We start from the raw sequence: 23,796 nt of genomic DNA on the forward strand, positions 1-23,796 counted from the left end.
GAGGATGATGAGTGACAATTCAAAACACCAGTAGCGATCTGTAATTAATTCAACTGAAACAAAGCCATCTTGTTCCTGCTCCCTCAAAAAAGTGTGAAACAATGTAACTAGAAATCAAGAAAACACAAGCCTAATATAGAATATTTTGTTAGCTAGAGAAAATACTAGAAGTCCATTTATTAAATGGAAGACAGTACCTGAGACTTTCATACTTTTTTTAAAACAAAGATTCATAGAACCTTTATGGCAGGTAGAAATATAAACATCTTATTTTATCAATTTAGACCTATGTATTTTATACACATAATCGGCTTTTCCAGCTCTTTCTCACACACACACTTTCCAGACCTGTAACAGCATTTCAATTTCACATTAAAATTATTACAGTAAAGAGCATAGTTTCAGTCATGCAGACTTTCAGTTACACTCTTGGTTATATGCTTTAGTAATTTAATACGCTATTTCAAATCAATTGCTTATATTTTATCTATTCCACTTCACAGAGACACAATGTACTATGACATTAATACTGACAAAATAATTTGGAATTATCAAATAGTACATACATTAAAATGGACATATCACAACTGCATATTTTAAGGGAAATGGAACAATTACTTCAGTAACTACTACACTGCATGATTATTTTTTTCCTTCTCAATTATGTGGTTTTATTGTGTAAATATAACATATACATAACATGCCTTACCAGAGGTGGTCAGCATTAACAGCATCATCGTACAACAAAATGTAGAGGCAAAATCCACCAACCACCAAGGCGTGGAATGTGGACACTGTCCTGAAAAAGAGATCACAGTCACATGGAGGTAATGCCATTCACAACTTCATATACTGTGCTTAAGGTAGGATGTTTCCAAGGACATTTTCAACTGCACCCTGTGCACGTCTGTGGAAGACAATCATCTCTTCTTTATGCTACATCTAATCACTTATACAATGACAGATGGGAAAAACAGTCAAAAAGAAGGAATGTATTTATTAGATTTGGGGCAGGGTGGTGGGGATGTTAAATAGGGTCTTAAAGTAATTGAGATCTATGTTTTCCCCCAATTGTCCTATATACTAATGAATCATCAAAGACAGCATGACATCCAATTCTCTAACAAATATTTACTGTGTTGTCCCATTTGCTGGAAAATCTGTATACATTTCATATTCAGATCGGCCCACGAGTCCTGCAGCAAGAGGTTTCTCCGTTCTATCAGGCACCAAATTAATAGATAACCCACAATACATCTGCCAAGTTCAGGTTTTGAAAAGAGGGGTATTAAATGAAGAATCCTATCAATGACTTTTTCAGAAAGAATTTCTAGCACATTTCACGTAGATTCTGGTTTTCAGAGAGAAAACTTTCATAACAAAAGGTTGCAGCCAAGTATCTGAGGTATAAAAGCCACAGGTTCACATGAACTACCAGCTTGCAGCTTTACTTTACTTTATGCTCCTCTTGTCCTGTATAAAGTCACAGCAATCAGAGCTGCCTTGTCCATACTTGGGTACTATACAGTTTTTTCCCCAAGACACCAGTCTCAAGCATACAGGCTGCATGCACACTGTAGATAAACTCTGAATGTTAACAAGCCCTTAAAGAGAATTACCTATTGACAGAGGCCCCGCAGGGTTTCTGCCAGCACAGTCAGGGTCAGTCCTGCCCTTTTGAGTCCACACGTATTCTTGGAAGGTAGAACAATGCAATGGGCACAGGTCCAAAACATGTAACCTTGTCCCTCTAGCCATGGGTTTAACACTACTATAATCTGCATCTCATTCTGTGTAGCTACCGTCTGCTTTCCCACTTCCCAAGTGGGACTAGGAAGAAAAAATACTAGGTGCCAAAATAGCTCTAATGAATCGGGGATACAATTTGAAAGATGCGAACTCTAACTTAGATGCTGTGTGATTGGAAACACCTTTGCACTCACAGCATTAAAGATATGCACACAAATGTATAGATATAGATGCTGTTTGTTATTAGTCTTGTCTTTGTACATGCTGAATGCATGTATTTGGAAAGTATTAATATTTTAAATGTGCATTAGTCACTCTCAGGAGTCTAAACTCTACCATGCAAGATTTTAACAAAACACCTTATTTCCTGTGGAAGACCCTGCAAAGAAAGCATAGGTTATAATCCCCAGCCTCTTGCCAGAGGTTTTATTATTGTCTATTGGAATGAGAAGATTCTGTAACTTTTCATAGAAGAAATCTCTATTTACAATTTGTTTAGAGTGTCACCATGATATTTCCAGCAGTTTTTTCAATAGTGTTCAAAAAAAAAAAAAGGAATGGAGATTAATATAATATGAAAAGTCAAATGTAGGAAGACTGATGAGAACATTTACTAACCATTATTGCACAGGTTGGGTTTTTTTTTTGCCTTTTTTTTAAACAAAGGAAGAAAATTTAATTATCGGAATTTTAATTATAATTAATAGCTTAATTAAAATATCTACTCTTGCAACACAGAATTAAAAGAGAGCTAGGAACTTTGCTTCCCTTTTTAAACAAAGTCTGGTATATAAAACTAATGTTTGAGAAATACCTGGGATTTTCAAACTTCAGGAGAGGATAACACTGAAAGAAGTAAAATTTGTCCTAAAATACAGCTCATTAGTTTACAGTTGCAATTTGTCTCAGAAGTAGCTGTTTATCCAAACCTTAGTGCTTAGAATACAAGCTGTACACAAGCACAACACTTGAAGGGGGAGAGAGGAAAAGAAAAGAAAAAAGGGAGGAAAAAAAAAAAGCAGATTTCCTCCTCCCTAACTCTGGACTTTGAAGTTTCTCCACAGAAGAGAGGACAGAAGAAGGGAAATAGTGCAGCACTTCATTTTAACATGGAATCTAGGTCAAGCTATCAGGCTCTGCACACATCCTTGAAATTACTGTCAAAGCTTGCATCCTTTAACTCCTCATTAAACTGCAAAGAAAAGTTGCACTAAGTTGCATACTTGTCCCTTTATTATTGAATACATATATATTTTCACAACTGCTTAACAGCAGTACAAACGTATTATAAAAGAGGTGACAGGAATTTATGCACAACAAATTAGAGTTATACTACATCTGCATCGAAGTATAGTTTTTAACTCATTTTGAGTCTACGTACTTAAGATTCCAGAAGCAATTAGTTTATCGCTTCCTAATTCTTGGAAGGTCAGAATTAACAAATTGACAGTATGAAAAACATAGTCCAGAGCTGCAGCTCAAATGCCTGGTTACAAAACTCTCCAAACTGTAACAATATATTTTTCAATGCTGCAGCTCATTTCAGGCAGATGCCCAATTCCAGACCCAGCTGAGCTGATAAAAATGCACAACCATCAACCATCCTCTGTGCCAGTTTCCTTCAGGACTGCCAACAGAACCATTTGTGTGAGCACTCCCAGCACTATTCAATATAGGGCAAAATAACAACCATCTACTTTTAAATCATTTAAGTTAATGCAACACATTTTACTGGGAGATAGTAACTTTCTACCTGCACAGCTGCCTGCAGAGTACATATACGTCCATCTACATTCTCTGAATATATAATATATTGGGGTGTCTCTACATTTTGGTGAAACATTAGAGTGATGAGGCAGTTTGACAAAACACTGTGTTTGATTAGCGGAGTCAGTCCTTTGTAGAAACGCAAGCACTGTTAGCCTGTCCGTCACTTCATGCCCTCCTCAGGTATAATATCAACAAGCTGCTGATGAACATGCTTTGTGTTTCACGCCTTCTAACTCCGGAGCTGGATGTAGCACTGGACCATGACTCACCTGTGTGCCAACATCTACATCCTCCTACCAACTCCAAGGAAACATGTGGAAAGAAGTAAAAAGGACAGAGCCTGGGGAGCTGTATCGAGAGTTAAACAACTTGCTAGAAAGTAGCCAAGAGATTACAGAGCAGCATATTTTCAGCACACATCCAATGTGTGAAACAATTCATATGTTATTATGCAAAGGACTACAATTTAGCAGGCACGGGATAAGTTCTCAGAAAGCCTATTATGCAACCCAAGGGTCACTTGATGTGGCTTAAAGACAAAAGTTCAGCTCCAGCACGATAACAGTTTGGTCTAGTTTCCCTGATTGCCTCTATTATCGATTGTAACACAGAGGTCCCCTAAGATGCACCGATATCATGAACTCGCATCCTAAAAAGTTGTTCCAGCAGATAGGTAATTATTTAAAGGTGGAACTGAAATTAAGATGGTGCCCTTAAGAACACTGTATGTGGACGTTTGCCAAACGGAACAGCAAGACTATTTGAGTTGCTAATGCTGCCTAGAACAATGGAAACAACTTTAGAAGCATCCACCTGATATTGCCTTTAAACGGCACTGAGGAGCAACAGTGATACGACTAATGCATTTTGAATGCCGTGACAGCCATACAATACACATTTTTGAGCTTCAAATTCAAGAAACATCTGAAAAATATTTTAAAGTTGTAATATGCTACTCAAGCATGCAGTTATACTGTATAAATTAATCTCAACCGGAGAAGCTTGTGTACTACATTATACCCTTTTGGAGTAGTATATTGCAAATAAAACCTCAGTGGTCATCCCATTTGCAATTACTACCCTATACTTCCTTTATGGCTTAAAAGAGAGGAAAGCGCCCAGGAAAGATTCTCAGGGTAGAACAAGTTTCTAACAGCGCTCTGAGGAGACAAGTGCAATGCAGGTGGATCCATCCCAGTGGCGGAGCTGCAGAAACACAAAGGGAGTGAGGATGGATTTTAGATTGAGTTTCCACAACTCCTTCCTGAATGTGTACCCTGTGTCTGTCACAGCTTTCCTTCCTCTTCTTGCAGTCTCCTTCCCCATCAACACACAGATGTAACCTTTCTAACCCTGCCTCACTCCAATACTACACCAAAGATTTATCAAATTTCTTGGAAAATCACAACATATATAAAACAGGTTGTAGTGCAGTAGTACCGCGAGAACAGAGAGCAACTTGCTTTGCACCCGAAAGCATAACCAGAGATACACAAGCATTTAGCTCATGGAATAAATTACAATACTTTTGATTTTCATGTATGTTTGGTGGAAGTGAATTTTGTACCTCTTCTCTTTATTAGAGGTATCACAGAGAAATCATTTAAAATAAATCCACTTCAGCTTATTACCTCTCACCAGTCACTGTTTTCTTTTTTTCCTGACTTTCACTTGGGCATTACTGTCTAACAAAGCATTCTGTGTACAAGTGTTTGTAACGCTGTGTGTTCGAGAAGGGGCCTGAGCATTTTACATTCAGTCTTTCAAGTGCCTAGAGCCATCCCTCTAGTCTTCACAGATGTTTAACTAATAACGTTTTCTCCAGTTTTATATATACACGCAATGGTCCAGGTGTTGCCAATGTCAGATAGGTCATTATCTACAGATTGTTTTGAACACTCTACCTTGAATTCCATTCGATCTTCCTTTTTTGGCTGAGATTGTTAAAACCAGGTGTTACTCGCGTTGACACCCAAGAGCTCAAAACATGGAACAGGAGCTGAAATACAGTAAAACTGGCAAGAGCAATGCCAATAGTCAGGTTGCTGAAGGTAGCCATTGTTCTTCAGCCTGTGAAGAAAAGCAGAAGGAAATTTCAGTCCATTCTCCATTTAACTACTTTAAGCAGCTATAGAAAGTGTTTTTGAGAGTTAACTCACCAACAGAAATATTATTCACTAGAAGTTTCCTCCTGTTCATGTAAGCCTTAATAATATAAAAGTATCCCAAAACTGTTATATGTAAAAGTTGCATTTTGGTGGATTTTGTGTGTGTTTTATTGCTGTTGTTTTCTGATTTTTTTTTTTTTTTAATTAACATTTGCATATGATACATTTTCATTGCCTAAAGTCGCATGTATTTTATTTACAGGAAAAGGGCAGGAACGCTCACTGACCAGTGCAACCGCCAGCTCTGAAGCCTCCACTCCTGCCCCAAGAAGCTCCAAAGTTAAAACTCATCTCATTCTCACCAGATTGACTGCTGCTGACAGGATTTTTAAAAGCAACAATGAAATCAGATAAGCATAGCAGAGAGTTTTCCAGGTCAGCCTCAGGAAACAATAGCCTCACTGCAGCTTCATGTTTGCACACTTGACAGACCCAGCAGTTCTCAACCTGCACTTAATTCACAGCTGTGGGCTTCTCTTGGTGATAGCGTACAAGACGGCATATTGGAGCTTTTTTCTTCTTCACGTAGAAGTCTAAACTTTGCACAATTTCAGAGCACACTGAAAAGCTTCCTATCATCAGAGCTACTGCACTTTTCAGATGCTGGATGTTTAGCTATTTCATGTGGCCTAAATAAATAACTAAACGATTCCAAACATAAACGTCAGTCTCTAAATGCTTCAGTCATTTCTCCTGAGTCACCAGTACTTTGCAAGACAGAATGACAGTGTTGTGAAGTGTTTTATACTCCAATACTGGCAAAGGCTACAAACTCATAAAAAGTCAATTTGTAATAAGTTGAACAGAAAAGGGAAAAAAATATATAGCTTCATCTAACATATTTAAATATTTTAATAGCCATTTAAGTAACTTCTGTTACTTATTTTAGTTTTAGTGAAGAAAATACCTATAAATAAAATGAAAACTTAGGGGCTAGCATAATTTGATGTTACTACAGCGACCTAATGGTCAACAAAACCCAGTACAATTATATAATACATTTATATCCACCTTTAGTTCACATGCACTATAGAATAAGGGATCGTGCTTTAGATTTTTGAAATTGTATCTGCATTGCAGACAGAAAGCAACTTGAACTCCAGAGAAGGAAAACAAACGAACAAGAAACACAGAAAGAAAAGTCCACCAGTAAAAATAATAACTTTTAAAAAAATTAAGTACAATATTCTCACCTGATGGTGTAAATAGTGAGAATATTAAACCATGCTTTGCATTTAAACTTAGAACTTCAACCAATCTGTATTACATACAGATCAGGAAAAAAAAATACTTTTGCCTGCAAAGATTAAGAAGCAGAAGGTTCAACAATCTCAAACTTCCTTCCCGCCCCACCCCCCTCCAAATTGAAAACTTTCTCTGACTAGTACCCACAGTAAAAGCTACAGCTATAGAAGCAGAACGCAGAATAAATAAGAGCAGATTTGCAGAGTGCAACTTGCATCCATATCAAATGGATTTCAAGTGTTTACTTCAGACCAGCTTTAATGCTGTCCTAGGGACTCCACACTCTTAGGTGGTTTTTGATGTGTTCTTCAGGCCGATCTTCCTGCTTAGTTTAACCCAAAAAGAATCCAGCTTGCACACTTTGGGACAGCTACGCAACACAAAGCCAAGGGCAGTAAGTGATGGTGGTCAGGAGATTCAGTTCATAAGTGCATTTTTACTCCAAACTAAAATTTTAATGTGCACACATTGCAGTGCATTGCAAAAAAGTCTGGTTCATTCCAGTTGTTTATCTGATGACCTGTTCTAGTTCAGCAGCATAGTAGTCACGCATACTTTTTAATACTAATCTATTAAAACTTTCAGTTTCAAATACTATCGTGGAGTATTCAGTATTCTCTCACGTACTTTTTACGCTATTCTCCACATACTTCTCCATTTGCCTCTACTGGCCAAGAAACAAAATATTAATCAAACTTTATGCACTTTTTACACAGTTTGAAGTACTAGAGACAATGGGTGTTAAGGCTTATATTCTGAAACGTTTCCATTTGAAGGAATAAAACAAGCAACTAAATTTTAAATTTTACAGTTTAAACCCACTGCTGAGTGCTGTATGGTACCCATCTCAGATCCTACTCCTGGGGCCAAAACCTTGCTATTACATCATCTCATTTGTAGAAAGCAAGTCCTCTCTTGGGTGACACAAAGAAAAAAAATCAGCTGATTTAATTCCTGAAGTGTGTGAAGGAAGCCAAAACGCACGTTGAAGACAATTCTCTTCAGAAAAATAGCAAAACCATTGACCATCAATCATACCTACTTCATCCTTTTGACTAAAACTTAGCAATTCTCATGATGCTACCAATTTTATTCACCTGCAATGACTGTAAGTAGTACCTCTGAGTTTCAAAGACACTGACATAATCTCTTAGACAAAAGAAATCCATACTTTGTTTTGTTTCCTTAGCACCAGAAGATTTTATGGGGTAAGTAATGTTTCGGTGTGTGACAGGTGTCCATAGTGCAGGAGATTATGGAATTAAACAAAAAGCCTCCCAACCAGTCCTTGCAAGAAGTGAATCAGAAGAGCTAATCTTACTTCTAAGGAGCTTCGCCAGGGAATTTGTTTTAAGGAAAATCAGTTGCGTGGAAAGCACGTGATCCAACTTTCAGAAGTATTATGTACCTCTACATCTCCTCAATTTTAGCAGCAAGTACAGAACTGTGATTCCAGCGAGGGAGAGAGTTACGATGGCAGCAGAGAAGAAGCCAGCCACCCAGCCTCTGTGGTTGGTCTCACAGATATTCATAAGGTGAAAGTGATTCAGAAAGTGATTTCAAATGTGCTTATCAAGATGCTGTTTAAGTACATTAAGTACTAAGTCCAGGAATAATTTCATGTTTTACTTAAGCAAATTAAGGCTGCTGTATTTGAATTCAAATCAAGGGCCAGATGTAAACACACTGGTTCATGTGAGATGGAAGAACAGTTCAACTATAAACATTTTCTCGTATCTCCAAGTTGTTTTCAACTATATCCTGTTTAATACGAAAATTAGCTGTTGTTTCCCAATTTTTTTATTCAAAAGAAAATATCACTCAAGTTGTTGAACCAAAGCTTATCACTTAAAAGAAACATAATTAGCTTCTGATTACATACAATTTCTTTGCCCTTAAGACAATGGCCAGTTACTAAGTCAAAGGCAGCTTCAACTACACTATGTTTTTTCTGCCCCAGTATCTTCTTATAGCTATCCAGCAAAGTCTGATCTAGATACAGAACTTCATGGATTATATATGAGCAGACACTTTATCCTCCTAACTGCATAGTCATTGATTACCATTCAGTCAGCTGATGCGCGTTTTGAGTTAGTGGCAGGCTGGGTGGGGAGGGAGGTGTAGTGTAACTACTTTGCAATTCGGGGAAAAAAGTATTATATCCAGGGTGGTTCTTCACTATTAGTTTTTTAGCAGTGAATTTCCTGAATTATCCAAAATTACTGTCTTAACCATTCAGTTAGACAGTAATTACAAATGACCAGACATTTACTCCTGCAGTTTTTCAATGTGGTCTTTAAGTAACTAAGTATCAAACACAGTAAACTAACAACTTCCAGCAAGGTATTTGTTACAGATGGCCAGCACAGTACCAAATTGCCCCAGTAATTCTGAAAAAAATCTATAACATAGCTTTTCAATCATACTAGGTAAGAGCTGAAAATACACTCTTTTCATCTGCTATTAGCATGCTGTAGTTTTCTTGCAATTCTGTTTCTCCTTTAATTTAGAAGAAAAAAAATGCAACAATATTAAGACTCAACATTCATTCACCTCCAATATGAAAGCATTATGAATATCTGATAGAAACAAGTCCACACGTAACTGAAAGATGATAAAGGAGTAGAATCAATGGCATTTAGCATTTATGTTCTCCTCATTTTACTGTTTCCACATCAATTTTTCAAATAATAAAAACAAGAAATGCAACTGTACAGCCGCAAGACATAGTAAGGAGGTACAGAGAAATGCATGAAGCCCACACCTCCTACTTTCTTCAAGGCTGGATTTCACGATAAATAGGATCAATTTCCAAACAAGATTACACCTTAAAGCTGCTAGTGATACCAGGACATCCTACTCAGCCCTGTGCTTTTCTGAGCTGTTCAAAACTGAAAGCCAAATCCAACTGTAAAACTTGCCACATTGATTTGCAAAGAGCAGGGTGGGACTACTGACTGTTTGCTCATTTTATAACAAGCCTACGAAGAAAACATCTGCAGTGCTTGATTTTTGCTGTAATGTTCGTTCTGAATAGTAGTTTCTATTGCTCTGATTAGATGTATCCTACTTAGCTCAGTAAGCAGCATTAAGGAAACACACAACAAAACTGAAGCTAGTCACAGCTTAAGCCATTCCCTTTCTAGGTAAGGCTACTGATACCCCGAACTCCACTTTGCTGTCTGCTCTTAAAACTCCAAAACAACTGGCAGATTAGGCACGCTTTTTATAATCACAGGTTAAACAGGGAGAGCCGTGCGCTTCTATATCCTTTACCTACACCATCGATGCCCTCAAAGCTGCAGGAAGTTTGCAGTCCGAAAGCAACGGGGAGGGGAAAAACCCCCGCATCGGGAGGCGGCACCGAGCGGAGGGGCGCGCAGGGACCCCAACAGGCAACCTCCCGAAGCAGCGCAGCGCTGACGAGCAGCCGCCGGGCGCTCCCCCCGCGCCGGGCATTACCTAGCGCTCCCCGTCGGCCGAAGCGCCCGCCGCTCCACCGTGCCCGCCCGCGGCGGCAGCCCCGGACGGCTGGCAAGCAGGCTGACAAGCAGGCAAGCAAGCGGGCTGGCAGCCGCCGCACACACTCGCCGCGCTGGCTCGGACAAGGGCCACCCGCTGCCGCTGCGGGAGAAGGCAGAGAACAGGCGTACTTGGCGCTGTCGGAGCGGCGAGCGCTGCGGCCCCCCGGGCCCCCGGGGGCGGCGCCGCGCAAGGGACGGCCCGTCGCTGGCGGAGGGAGGGAAGGAGAGAGCCCCTCCGCGCAGCCCCACGGGGTGGGGAAAAGGGGCTGCACCGCCCCCACCCAGCCAGCGCCGCCCCTCCGCACCCCGCCGGGTCCGCGGCCACCGCCCTCCCTGCCCTCCGCACCTGGGAGCGGGGCTACCGACGCCGCGCCTCCGCCATGCTTCCTCGCAGCAGCGGGGACGGGACAGCCCTTTCCCAGGCGCAGGATGCTCCGCTGGCGGCGGCGGAGGCTCCGGCTACGGCGATCGGGTTACGGCAGGCGTAGCCTTAAAGGGGCCGAGCCGCCGCCGCCACCTGCCGCCGAGCTCGGCTCGCCGCCTGGGAGGGGAGGGCGGCCTCCCCGGCCCCGCCCGCCCGCCCGCCCCGCGCTACCGGCCACCGCCCCCCGCCCCACAGCAGCTCCGCGGGCCGCGCAGGCACGGGCTGGGAGCCGGCGGGCTGGCTGTGGGTGCCGCGCCGCCTGGGCAAACAGCCGCGCAGGAGCATCGTTGGCTACACTGAGTAAATAACCCGGGACGGCCCTTAAACTCGCGGTCTGCGCGGTTCGAAACGCTGCGCTGTCACAGCGCAACGCAGCGCCCGGCTGTGCGGGCAGCGCGGCGGGAGCGAGTCCGCGGCCGGGAAACGTCCCGCCGGCCGCCCCGGCACCGCGGCTGCTGCCCCGGGCCGCGGAGCCTGCGAGCTGCCAGAGCGGTGCGTGTGTGCCGCGATGGCCCGTGGGTCCCCAAATCCTGCTGAATGCAGCTTATGTGTTGGGGGAGGAAAAATTCCTGTTAGCTCTAGCATCACACCTTCTGACAGCATCTTGGTCACTTCGCCTTTTATTTATGTAGCTCCATTGTCTGAAATACATAACGGAAAAATGCTGATGTGACTGTTGGCGTGCTAGGAATCCATGTATGCACTCCCTGATGGCACCATACCGCACAGGGTCATCAGTAACGCAGCCGCCATACAGACAGCAGGTAATGCTGATACTTGCAATTTTTTTAAAATAAATGCTGTGGGGTTTGTCAAATTATTTTTAATTTTACATTTTTTAACTGTTGTATTTAAAAATCAAAGAGAAGCAAAAATATGATGACAAAATTGAGTATTATGATGGTGTCTGGTTTTTTGCCAACTAGAAAGCAGGACTCTTCCTCGTGGCATGCTTCTACTTTACACGTCCTAAACCACCTCAACTCTCTGTTCAGATCAGAAATTTTAAAATTCTCCTCTCTCCAACAACATAATGTTGAAGGTATTCACATATCTCACACTAGATTAAGCTGCATCTGTCAAAGAAATCATCTACCCCAACTATGTACGCTAATCCCTCTTGCAAGATGCCTCGCATGGCAGGAATGCTGTGGCTTAAGCATGAACAGAAACTGCTGCTGGCTTGCCTCAGTACGCCGATCTGTGAAACACAGAAACTTGGGCACTGATTAATGAGGCGCTGCCCCATCCTCGCTGTGGAAATGGTAACCTGTGGGAGGTGGGCGGGCACAACACCAGCATCTGCAGCTCTTTCAAGTCATCTCAGCTTAAACCATTGCTGAACATAAATGAACTGCCAGATAAGTGTTTGTGTAAACATTGGAACTACGGAAGTTTGACTTCCTAGGGACTCGTGTCTTATGGTTGACCAGCTTTTAAACTGAACCTTGTTAACAAAATTCCACAAGGCATTCTCAGCTAAGCGACGGAGGAGATCCCATTCCTGCTTCCAGTCTCCTTCCACTCCAGAAACAGATGGACAAATGAAGACAGCAATATCATACCAACACAATTGCTTAGTGAAATTGGGATAAAAACCTCATCTTTTACTCTCATATTTTATTCCTCATATAAGGAAGCTTTCAACCTATTTTCTATTATGTCTACAGTTTTTTAGGGAAACAGAATATTCACTAAAACCTAAGAACTGCACGGTGGGATCATAAACCACTTTCAAGATGACATAAACTAGAAAAGTTATAACTTTTTCTTCAGTAATTGACCTTCCAATGAACAGCCCTCACCTTTTGCTTAATCCAATATCACTGACTTTGCAGTTCCTTTATACATACTCCTTGCCCTCTTAAGTTGTAACAACTATGGCAACAGTCTTCCATATGAACAAGCAGTGGACTTCGGGGGTGACAGATGACCTGCAGTGGCCGTGAAGGCACGAATGGCTGGCCTAGGGCCTGCAGGCATAGACAAGGACTTTCCAGGCATGGTTAAGAACCAAAGGCTCTGAACAACAAGCTGTGGCAGATTTAGCTGCCTTGTTTTATGATGTTATTTCTCCCAGCTGCCTGAGGTCATGATCAGTCTACTAGAGCACAACAATGAAAGTAGGTAGTTTTTTAATACATCAACCTGTGACATGGAGTCTCCACCACACAAGTGTGGTAATACCTAGCAGCAGGGTAAAGCAGAGAGTAGAGAGTGGTAATGTCTTAAACTGAAGAGAGAGCTCTGCCAGAGACCACCTAACAGAGCTCTAAGCCTCAAAATAACCCATCACCATTATACCCTTACAGGTTAGGAAGGGTCTAGAAGTCAAACCAGACTCTCCCCAGACCTCTGTATCAGGCCTGTGTAGCACAGCCTACCAAACAATTCCCTCGGCCCAGGGTGCTGCGTGGGTGAAAGAAACTAGTTTAACCTGCCTCACTGCTCTCACCTTGGCCCACGATCAGCATGTTGTCGAGCATGCAGCACATCCTGAGCAGAGGCAATACCATCTTTCAACACCCCAGCAACACATGCTGGGTTGAGTGCTGCTGACTGGAAAGTGGAGAATAGTGATGCACTGAGGATTCCTGGCTGGCAACTGCTCTCCATGTGAGCATACAGCAGGATCTCCCTCAGCTTTTCGATAAAGAGAATTTGCAGATAAAAGAGAACTGGCTATGGGGGTATGAAGGCATTGTAGTAGAAGGGAGACCTGTAGACATGGTTAGATACAGCTATCATAAGTCCAGGTTGCCTTAGATTGGTTGTCTGTCCTCTTTTCCAACCAGAAATGTTCTCCAGAAAGATTTTGAGAATGGCCAGTATAACTGCGACTGTTGGTATCTAATAATCTCATCAGGTTGGATGTTACTGCATATATGCAGCAGCCTCGCCTTGGATGCCCCATGTCCACCAATCCCCCAGAGCAAATACACTAGGCCTGTATTGCATGTGCAAAGCAATTCCCCTCCAAAAAAACAGAGTACTCTACCACTCCTACAAAGTGTTGCATGAAGTCACCACACAATTACTTTGAGCATTTCCAGTAAGTCTCAAAAGTGTACTTGTGCTTAGTGTACTTGTGCACCTATTTCTGCATCACAAATATAGTAGCCAAAGGGTGGGATAAACAGTCACCAGAGTAGCATCACAGCAAACTGGTTGCTATATAGTGACCACAGCTGGGCTTTCACGACTAATGCATCTCTTCCTCACTCCCTTGTGATGTGCAGACACCATTTTGCAGCAGCTGCAAACGAAAGCTGTCACTGCTAAATGGTAACGGGCGAGAAGCTCCCCAGTAACAAATGCAGCTTCTAAACCTCAGCTTCAGCAGTGGCGGGGAGTATAGGCAGTGGGCACGCTAAGGCAAGGTGTAGAACAGAGATTTAGGGATACAAGGTGAAAAATAAAATTATATTCCATGCCAACAGAAAGATCACAGGGAATGTAGGGAGCACGAAGGTATCAGAGTAGCATGTGCAGGTAACAGCATAATTCTGTTGGCTTCAGCTGAACCACCATACTTACACTATGTAACAGAAAAATTGGGCTCCGCCTTTCATCTATGCTTTAATTATATAGAACGTCTTGGTCACATTGTTGATTTTCACCTTCATGCCAATTAGGACCAGGAATTCCCTAAGTGAGGAACAAATTCTGCTGAAATAGAGGGATTCTGCTCAGACAGTACAGTAAAGAGAATGTAGCACAACGTAAGTTGAAGTCTGCAGTAATCCATCCTCAGCCAAGTTATACACACCTGCTCTGTACCCTTCTCTTTTTGTAACTGACTTCCAGCATGGCACTTCAGGTATGGTAAAAATCTGTTGTCAGCTGACTGCTTGTAGCTCCCACTAAAATCCATGAGAGTGATGTGACCATGAATAGAAAACTACATGGTACCCTTTCCTAAGTACGCCTGTAATTTCAGAACTGTGCTTTCTCAGAACAGAGACTGCCTCTGCCAAGAGCAAAGCCTTTATCATGATTGCTGTACTGAAAAGTGAGGCTTATGTGAAAAAGGAAAACACTTCTGGAGCACTTGCAAATTATTTCAGTTGTGGTTTTGAACTTACACAGGACATAACTAATCTTTCTCTCTGAATTTACCAATTGTAATAAGAATAGTCTTAATGAATGTTTAAAGCCTGATAGGTTTATGAAAGAAATTATATAACATGGTGTTCTAGCAGCAGTGAATTGAACTCAGTGACCTAAAAAATGCTTAGATTTCTTTCCATCTTCGTAAGTTCCTAGGTTTACCTGTCTGAAGAAGGAGATATTCCCAGAAAATCAATTATACATGTAAGCAAAAATATCACAGAGATGAAAGAACATATGAAAGAAAAGCACAATTCTCCTTTCACAACACTGTGAATCAAGAGTAACTCCACTGAAGCCAACGAGTTACACTGGTGTGAGTGAGAAAAGAACCAGCTCCATTGTCTGAAAATTGCTCGGGCCACCCATGGAGTTCAATTGCAGTAACTGTATGCAGCTAATAGTGCACTGTTTAATTCAGAAAGCCCAAGACTGAAAAGAGGACACTGAAAAGAAAGGGTCTGGATTCATTTCTAGCTAAAAAAACCTGAAAAATAGCAGGAAAAATGGTCAATCGAAAAGGAAAAAAAGAAAGAAAAGATATTCCATTTATAAAAATCCTCCCTCCCCAAAAAAATTTGCATAGAAAAAACCAGACTGAATCTGTGTGTTACCTTCATTTTCCAAAGAGCAGACACGTTTTGTGTGTTGATGCATATTGTGTTTTACTTACTGAGCATTACAGAATGTGAGTCTTACCTTTCCAGCACAGGTCACTAACATATCCTGGCATGTTTTTAGGTAGTAGTGTACTAAACAATACCTACATTTTCCCCCGCTTTATTTTAGTTCCTTTAAACACACCCTCCCTTTTTCATCTTAGATAGGTTAGTTTAGCTTTCCGAGCCCCTCTCCCCCCATGCAAAAAAGCATTTCTGCCAGTAGTACGTGATACTCAGCAACGGAACAAAGGGTTGTTTCTAGAAAGCTGCCTGCTCACTAACCTCCTCCTGTATCTTGGCCTCCCTTCTTCAGTTCTCTTTCAGTTTTTCTGTCTTGTCTTCTCCATTTCTCTCTCATCACACACTGTCTCTTTCATCTAGTTACACCTCACTTGCCGCATTACCCTCTTTATTGGTATTATTGTCCCGATTGTGGCCATCCAGAAGTTACTGAGGACCTGTAAAACAGCACACTGTGAGTTATGCTGCATTACAAACCACTACACCGACACACTATGTCAGCATTATGACAAAACATCAAACTGCATTAAGACAGACATGTTGAATATGATCCACAGAACCCACAGGAATGCCATCCCGTTTTTTGGTTTCCAGGTCATTCCGTCTCCTCTTTCCTCCCCCCACCCCGGCCATGTTATCCTCTATTTTCTTATCACCTTTTCCTTTTCTGTCACTTTATTTTCTTTCTCCCCACAGTCATTTTCCCCTGGTTTCCTTCATTGTCTACATATCATTCCTCCATGCATTTTCTGTCCTCCAGTGTGGCCACACAAAGGACTATAATGGAGGCAGTACTGCAGCTTTGTTAAATGTGTCCTTGGCTCTTTAGCAGACAAAGCTGCACCTGGGTGCATCTTTGAGATCAGCCACTCAGGCTCTAGAAAGCGTTCCATTCCCAAGGCTTAAACCAGAGAGCTCCGAGATTAACATGACTTCTCTGTTCCCTAATCTCCAAGCTGGAGCACACCAGAAACAGCAGGAGGAAGCTAGAAATAATACCAGATTCTTTTCTTCACATGCACATATTTCCTTTTGCCTTGTGCAAGTCGAGGCTCTTAGCAACAAGAGCACTGTAGAGTGGGGTAGTGACTAGAATTTGATGATCTCAGAATAGCAGAAAATGAAAGAAGATGTACTTTGCAATGGCATACAATTGAAAAGCATGAAATTGGTGCCAAGCAGTGCTAAAACCAAACAAATAATTTCCCAACAATTCAACATGCAAAGGGGCAGAAAGCAATGCTTTTTAAAATATTCAGACTGTTAATTAAAATCACCATAATTCAAGTAGAGAAGAAAACAGTGCTTGTAGATACTAGGTATTTTGTTTCACATGAAAGCATCAGATTTTCAGGAGCAGCACATCAGGTAAAAAGGCAGAGCACATGCTTGGGATAGTAACACTCATCTGTATGCTAAAGATAGCTCTACGCCTTGCTTAGATCAGTCTAAACTTTGGCGCATGCTGTAGCAGCTGCATGGCATTTAACTATGCCTCTTGCGGCACGCACCACAGTGTGCAAAGAATGGTTTATTAAGATATTTTAATGGCAGATGTATTCACCTGAAAAGGTTAAGTAGTTTCTTCAGACAATATCGTTTCCTCTGAGTGTCTGTCAATTTTTAAGATTTTGCAAAAATATGTTTATCATTTTTAGTGCTTTTTCCATCCTCTGTTGATCAGTGAAAGCCTTGAGGAAACAAGGAAGGAAAATTACTTGTCAGTGGAAGGAAACAATGAAACCTGGTGCACACTCACATTATGTATGTCTAAATGCAGTTGAAATTTATTTTAAAAAAACTTGAATAAGGCAAAAAAATAATTGTTTTTCAGACAGTTCTCAATAGAATACTCAATAATGCTTGTAATAATCATATATTTTTCAGATAACATGATTTTTAAATTGATATCTCATAATTTAAAAAACATAATACTTTTGGGATAGATATTAACATGGTGTAATACATCATTTCAAAAAGAAACAGACTTTATGTCCTAATTTTGTCAGTTTAGGAGCTCCAGAATGTACTATTCATTTTTATTTTATTGCTAATAATGTCTTCTAGCAAGGACCCTGCTTCTAGCAGTACTACTTGTTAATATTATAATTAATTGCAAATTTTGTATTGACACTATTCTAGCTTCTTACCTAGAGTTTAATTCTTAGTTTCCATTGATATCAGCAGGCCTAGCAATTTTCCCCGTTTCTGAAGCCTTGATCTGCATGTTATTTCATACAGGCAGATTTCTGGGCCTCTGTGCAATTCTAGTCATATGAAGGAGATGATGCTCTGTACTGTAACTTCCAAACCTAAGATCTAAGACAGCAGTCCTGGTAAGAAAGATACAAAAAGAGAAGAAACAGTACATTTAAATACATCACTGCTAAACCACAGAATTAAAGTTTGCCTTTCAGCTCAAGTGAGGAGTTTTTTTTAGGTTTCCTGTTCCAATGACACTACTCAACACCATATACATTTTGTGCTGATGAGCAACACTCAGTCTGATTGATGTACTGAAGTATCTACTAATATTAGAAAAAAAACCCTAAACCCCAAAGACCATTAAGAATAAAGAAAAATACAAAAATAATCCTAATTCTATATGTGATAGATATGAAAAAATGCTAAGGTGGAAGGGTTTCACCATAAAAATGTATCATGCAAACATTATAAACAGCTTTGAAAAGTCTCTTCATGAATTGCACTGAATATATTGTGTAACTGAATAAGTTGCAGGAAAACTGCATTGTAATATACACTAATTACCTCATCTTGGTTTGTTGGGATTTTGTTCCAGTGATGCACATTTACTCTTCTTTTGTTGTACACATACACAGTTTGCTGTAATAACTCGTCTGGGACTGCTTAAAGAGCCAACATTTCAGCACCTGTTCATTTGATTTGCTGAATAATGAGTATTACACCCCTGGCGTTCCTCTGCGATGTCCTCTTTTTCTATGTGGAAATTATGTCCCAGGGGAAACAGGAATCTCCACACTTAAAGTGGGAACTTTCAGATCCCAGGTGTCTTGGGCAGCAGCACCTGCCCATAGGCAGAGCAAGGCGTTCCAGTCCAGTGCCATGTGTGTACTCTGGACACGCCGTATGCCATGTGCATACACTGAGCATTGGATCAGACATCTCTGACCCACCGGAGGTGCCAGACACACCGTGCAGCAAGCCCGTGATGTTCAGAATCCAGAAAATTCGATGCTCATGTATACAGGCCATCTGGGCACTGAACAAACTCTTATACATCAGGTTATCTTAGGGAGAAACCATATGAAGCCAGGTGCTGGAGCATGTCATGCTCTGTGCCCTGTCTAATTAATCTTACTTAAAAAACCTCACATATTTAATTAAATCTCCTTGAAACGGGGGTAGTCCTTTTCACCTGACTTTTGCATAGTGCCTGTCTCAAGGAATTCCTGTATGTTGTGACAATAAAAAAAAAATCTAGATGAGAACATGGTACTTCATCTGCCCCATCACCACTGTGGAAGTTACAAGAATCAAGGTTTCTCATGATCTGATTCTTAACTACAAAAATACACAACAAAAGGTGAAGGTAACAAGTCCAAGGCAGTAACTCCTATTTCACTTTGAACAGCCTTTTTTCCTTTGTGTGTATAAAGGTAGTTGCAGTTTACCTTACAAACAGTTTCTCAATTAGATTTTTTAATAACATTGAGGCTTATGCAAGCTCTTGGCTTGACTATTATCTACTTATGAATTGCTTGTATTTACAATTGTACCAGTCTTCAAACACAAATGTACATTTAAAAAGACAACATAGTTTGTCTTCAAAGTGTTCTAAAAAGAATATTAAATCCCTCGTAAGATTCCCTATTCGGAAATTATTTCTATTATTTCTTTGTCTTTGGTCAGCATTAGTAAATCAGAAGCCACCATGGAAACTCACAGGTGTTTCCACATGCATAGCTTTTTTTTTTCACTAATACATTAACTATCAGTCAGCTAAATAATTAATATCATAACTCTAAGCAATTGTCTTGTTATCAGTCTTTAATCCACAACAGGAACCAACCAACTCTTTTGACAGTTTAACAATGCATTAAATTCACAATTACTAATGCAAATGGCATATAATTTCCCAACATCCATTTAATCTGTAATATAGGCAAGGGCATTCTGTTCTTGTGCTGTCAAGCATAGAAGAAACAGTGTTACACATTACCTGTTGATGATGAAATAGTTTTGTGTTATCACATATTTAAAAACTGTTAAAATGTAGTGCAGAAGGTGAGTTATATTTGCTATAGCTGGACTTCTGCAACAGCTTTTTGTTAACATAGTTTACTGTGCTTGACATCTTACATATTTTTAACTAAACAGAAGCAATAGAATGAATTTCAGATTTCAAAATCTTAATATTTTGTCTTGCAAGAATTATACACAAATGTACAGAAATTAAAATGCTGAGATAACTTGGCCAGCCCTTGCAAACTCTACAAAGAATTCAATGTATCTCCATTAAGAGCTACTGGAGCCACTACATTCAATTGACTTTAATAGGATTTGGACAAATCCCCAAACCTACAGCCATACCTGGCAGCATCCCCAAAACAACAGTCAATAAATGACATATTTTTAAATACAACTGCATAAAGACAGGAGGAAAAGGAAAGACCATGTAGAGCAAAACCAGAACACATCATCTTTTTAAATATGGCCAGTTCTTTCCAACTCCAGCAATGTCATTAATTCAATGCTAGACCTTTAGAAACCTAAACAGCTCAAAAACCCCGTCCTTTTGGCTCAGGAACCTGTCTGTACAGTGGAGGGTATCAGTTCTGATGCATTTTGTATGCTCATCAGGAGAGGACAGAGAGAGCGTGGGAGGCTGAGGGTCCCTCTAAGAATGCTGAGGGCTGGGGACTGAAATCAAGATGACTTGCAATGGCAGCAGCAACCCCCAGCTACCTGTTTTCAGCCCGGGAGAGGAAGAGGTCTGCTCTGACACAAGTTGACAGATGAGACCAGGCTCTCTCCCTGCACAACCAATGGCCAGTTTTCTGACAGCAGGAATCCAGGAAAGGCTAAACAAATGTACATTGATCCTCATCCTCCTTACAGACCCACAGAAAGCTCAGGAAAACCCCAGTCTAAAGCAGCAGTGAATATACAGAGCACCCCACATGCTAACCGCCAAGCACCCTGCAAATTTCATTTTACATTATAAACAGATTTGGAGATATATTTCCAGGAAGGTAATACCAGACTTCAAATCTATTTTTAGAAGTGTTTTTAAAAAAGGCCTTATTTTTACAGGCTGTGGCCCAAGGCACCCAGTGACCTCAAGGGCCCAGTACTTTTAAGATGCGAAACAATAGTCTCTTTCTCCTGGCTTTTTTAACAGATAGAAGAACATTAGTTTACATTGTGTTACAGCAACTGCTCCCTAAACAAGCTACCCAGTAATTAGAGCAAGGTGCAATATGTCATTTTGGTGCTGTCTACTACAAACATTCTTGCTTCATAAAGTCACACTCGTAATGTGCCCAGATGGCCACCAGACCTTGTGTCACCAAAGCTACAGGCTCCGGCTCTCCAGCCACCGTCCCGCGCAGTGGGTCAGAGAAACAGCTCCTGGCAGTGTGGCTCATGCCTGCTGCACAAAAACATTCTCCCCACAAATTACTACTTTGATTCTAAGTTCCTACGTGGTATTTAGACCCAGACAAATTTCTAAAAACAACCTACTCCCTCGTTCCCCACTTCCAAAAACAACACACAGAGAACTCGCCACTGCCAGAAAGAGCAAAACCTTGAAGTAGTGGGAGGGAAGGATACCTTAGTTACTGAGTTAGTGTGAACTCACACCCGCTTTGCTCTGTCAGTGATGGCAGAGTGGGACACCACAGCACACTGCTGGAAACTCGAGTGTAACAAATGGAAAACGTGAATCGGAGAAATAATCCCATTTTGACAGATAATGAATCTCATTATTTAGGGATCTGGTTCCAGCTTTTTGGCTGTTTAGGATAAGCAGCGTTTAAGTGTTTGCAAATATTGTATCTTTGTATCTAAACAAACCAGCTATCTTAGATATATACGAGAAGAACCGCTATAGCAGGAAGCACAGCACTAACTGTAATGTTAACATAAATATTACAGATGTTATTGATTACAGATACAAATCAGGACTTCTAAGATTGCATTCCTATAATTGTAATGACTTACAAGAAAGTAATTGAAAGTAACTGCTGCTAAAAGGGACAAATTTTGCCACAGACTGGCTCTGATAACATCCTAATTCTGCCATCAAGTGAGATCAGCCAGTAGCTTACACATTTATCAGCTGCCAGCTTCATCGTGTCCCCAATGGTCTAGTGCATTGATTTAATTAAAAAATCCCATTCTTTCTCAACAGCAGAACTTTTTACAACATTTATGATGATGTTACTGTTCTAGAGTCTTCCAGAGGCAGCTTGCATTTCTGACATTAAGGAAGAATCATTAGAAACCCAGTCAGAAGTCTTCAGGTTTTCTCTAATCAAATAACATAGTATCACTGCACTTAATGTTTCTAAGAACACTGGAAGCACATACAAATAATTATTTGTTTTCTGCAGAAAACCAAGTTTAGTTATACAGCATGTTTTGTTTTTCAGATCATACCTCTTAGGAAATTATCTTGCAGAAAATAGGAAGAGTACTTAGTTACATTCAATACATGACTGAGGTTTAACATGATAAATGGTTCCACATGATGACTTTTCCAGTAGTAAAGCCTGACTAAGAGGTTCCTGCCCTCTTCCTCACCCAGCGCCTCCTACTATTTTGCTAGTTTACCCCAGCTGTGCTGATGCAACTGTTTGTGGAGCTGCTCTCTACACCAAACCAAGGCAAAATGACCTCTTTTAGGAAAACAACAGTACAATCACTCTCATTCATCGCTCTACATTTAGAATTAACAATTAGAAGAAAAAAACAAATTTTAAAATGCCAGTTAAGAAGTCATGAATATAAGGTGTATGGCAGCTCCATGGAAAGACCCTCTAGCAGTTACAGTTAGGTCACTTCAAAGTGGAATGTCAGGAAGTGAATGATCATCTGATAGCCAAAGCTGCCTACCTTTTACTTCAGGGAAAAAAAAAACAAAACTTTTGTTTATATTCCAATTGCAGCCTTTCCTATTGGAGTCAAAATAAACCAAAACTACAAAGACAGCAAGCTTTCCTCAATGCAATTTAGTCCTCACCAGTGTAACTTTCAAAGGAGACACGCACCAGATGTACTAGTAAGCTTTCGCAGAGAATATTCGTATACAGAAAGGATAGCAGCAGGCTTTTCATTGGAACATTGTCTCACAAGCAATAAATGGAAAAAGTACTATACCATCTTACAAACCCCTATTTTTTCCTATTCAAGAGTTTCAGAGTTTTCTTTTGGACAATAGTGGTTAATTATTTACAATGAGCATGGATTATTTTTCCTTCAGTACAGAAATTCAAAGCCAACTTTCTGCATCAGTAGCAAAGGTACCAGAGGCAGCCCTTGTAATTACAGCATCTGCATCACTTTCTGAAAAGTGACTATTCAGGGCAAGTGCACTGCTTCTTCGTCAAACACATTACACATTTACTTGGCGGTATTATTGATTTTACAAACTGGAGAACAGCACTAGCCATTGCCTTCCCAGCAGAAGTCCTATACTTCACCTGCTTTGTCCTATTTAGCTAACGTGACCGTGATGCGCTATACTTTGGGAGAGTTACTGATTTTTCATATTAACTTTCACATGCATGTCTAGTGCTCAGATTATTCTCAAGGCACTCGGCAGATGGGAATCAATCACCAAGCACGCAAGGCAGCTGAATGACAGCAACCTGCTTGTTCCATGACTCTTACAGTTCTTGGACTGAAGTCACCCTGGTCCAGAACAGGGAGTTACCTGATGAAAAACCACAAATACACCCATGTCCTACTGAGAAAAGACATAATTAGCAGTGTTATACTGCAAATGGGATCTTCACGGGCTCTACTCAATTTTCACAAAGGGAAAAAAATCTGCAAAACTTTACAGCAACTAGGTTGCAGGCTGTTGTTTCAGCCTTTAAATAGTTATTTTAACAGTCTCACCAAACTCTGACTCT

At 40.7% G+C, this 23,796-nt stretch overlaps 1 protein-coding gene across 2 annotated transcripts in view; it reads right to left on the reverse strand.

Annotated features, from left to right (window-relative positions):
- Positions 1-17,985, reverse strand: part of LOC309440273 (TLC domain-containing protein 4-B-like) — a 34,433-nt gene extending 16,448 nt beyond the window's left edge. Inside the window, exons 1-5 of one of the 2 annotated variants that reach the window (XM_082053749.1) lie at positions 17,824-17,985; positions 17,238-17,364; positions 15,935-16,110; positions 5,424-5,589; positions 710-799 (exon numbers count right to left, since the gene is read on the reverse strand). In XM_082053749.1, the coding sequence (XP_081909875.1) occupies positions 710-799; positions 5,424-5,578 (245 nt within the window). In that variant the 5' untranslated portion in view covers positions 5,579-5,589; positions 15,935-16,110; positions 17,238-17,364; positions 17,824-17,985. Of the gene's footprint in view, positions 1-709; positions 800-5,423; positions 5,590-10,802; positions 10,894-15,934; positions 16,111-17,237; positions 17,365-17,823 lie in introns of those variants that run through there. The other variant, XM_082053750.1, reaches the window with a different exon arrangement.
- Positions 17,986-23,796: the final 5,811 nt, after the last annotated feature.

This window comes from Streptopelia decaocto (assembly GCF_964273445.1).
Source record: "Streptopelia decaocto genome assembly, chromosome: 5".
In the NCBI taxonomy this organism is placed as follows: Eukaryota; Metazoa; Chordata; class Aves; order Columbiformes; family Columbidae; genus Streptopelia; species Streptopelia decaocto.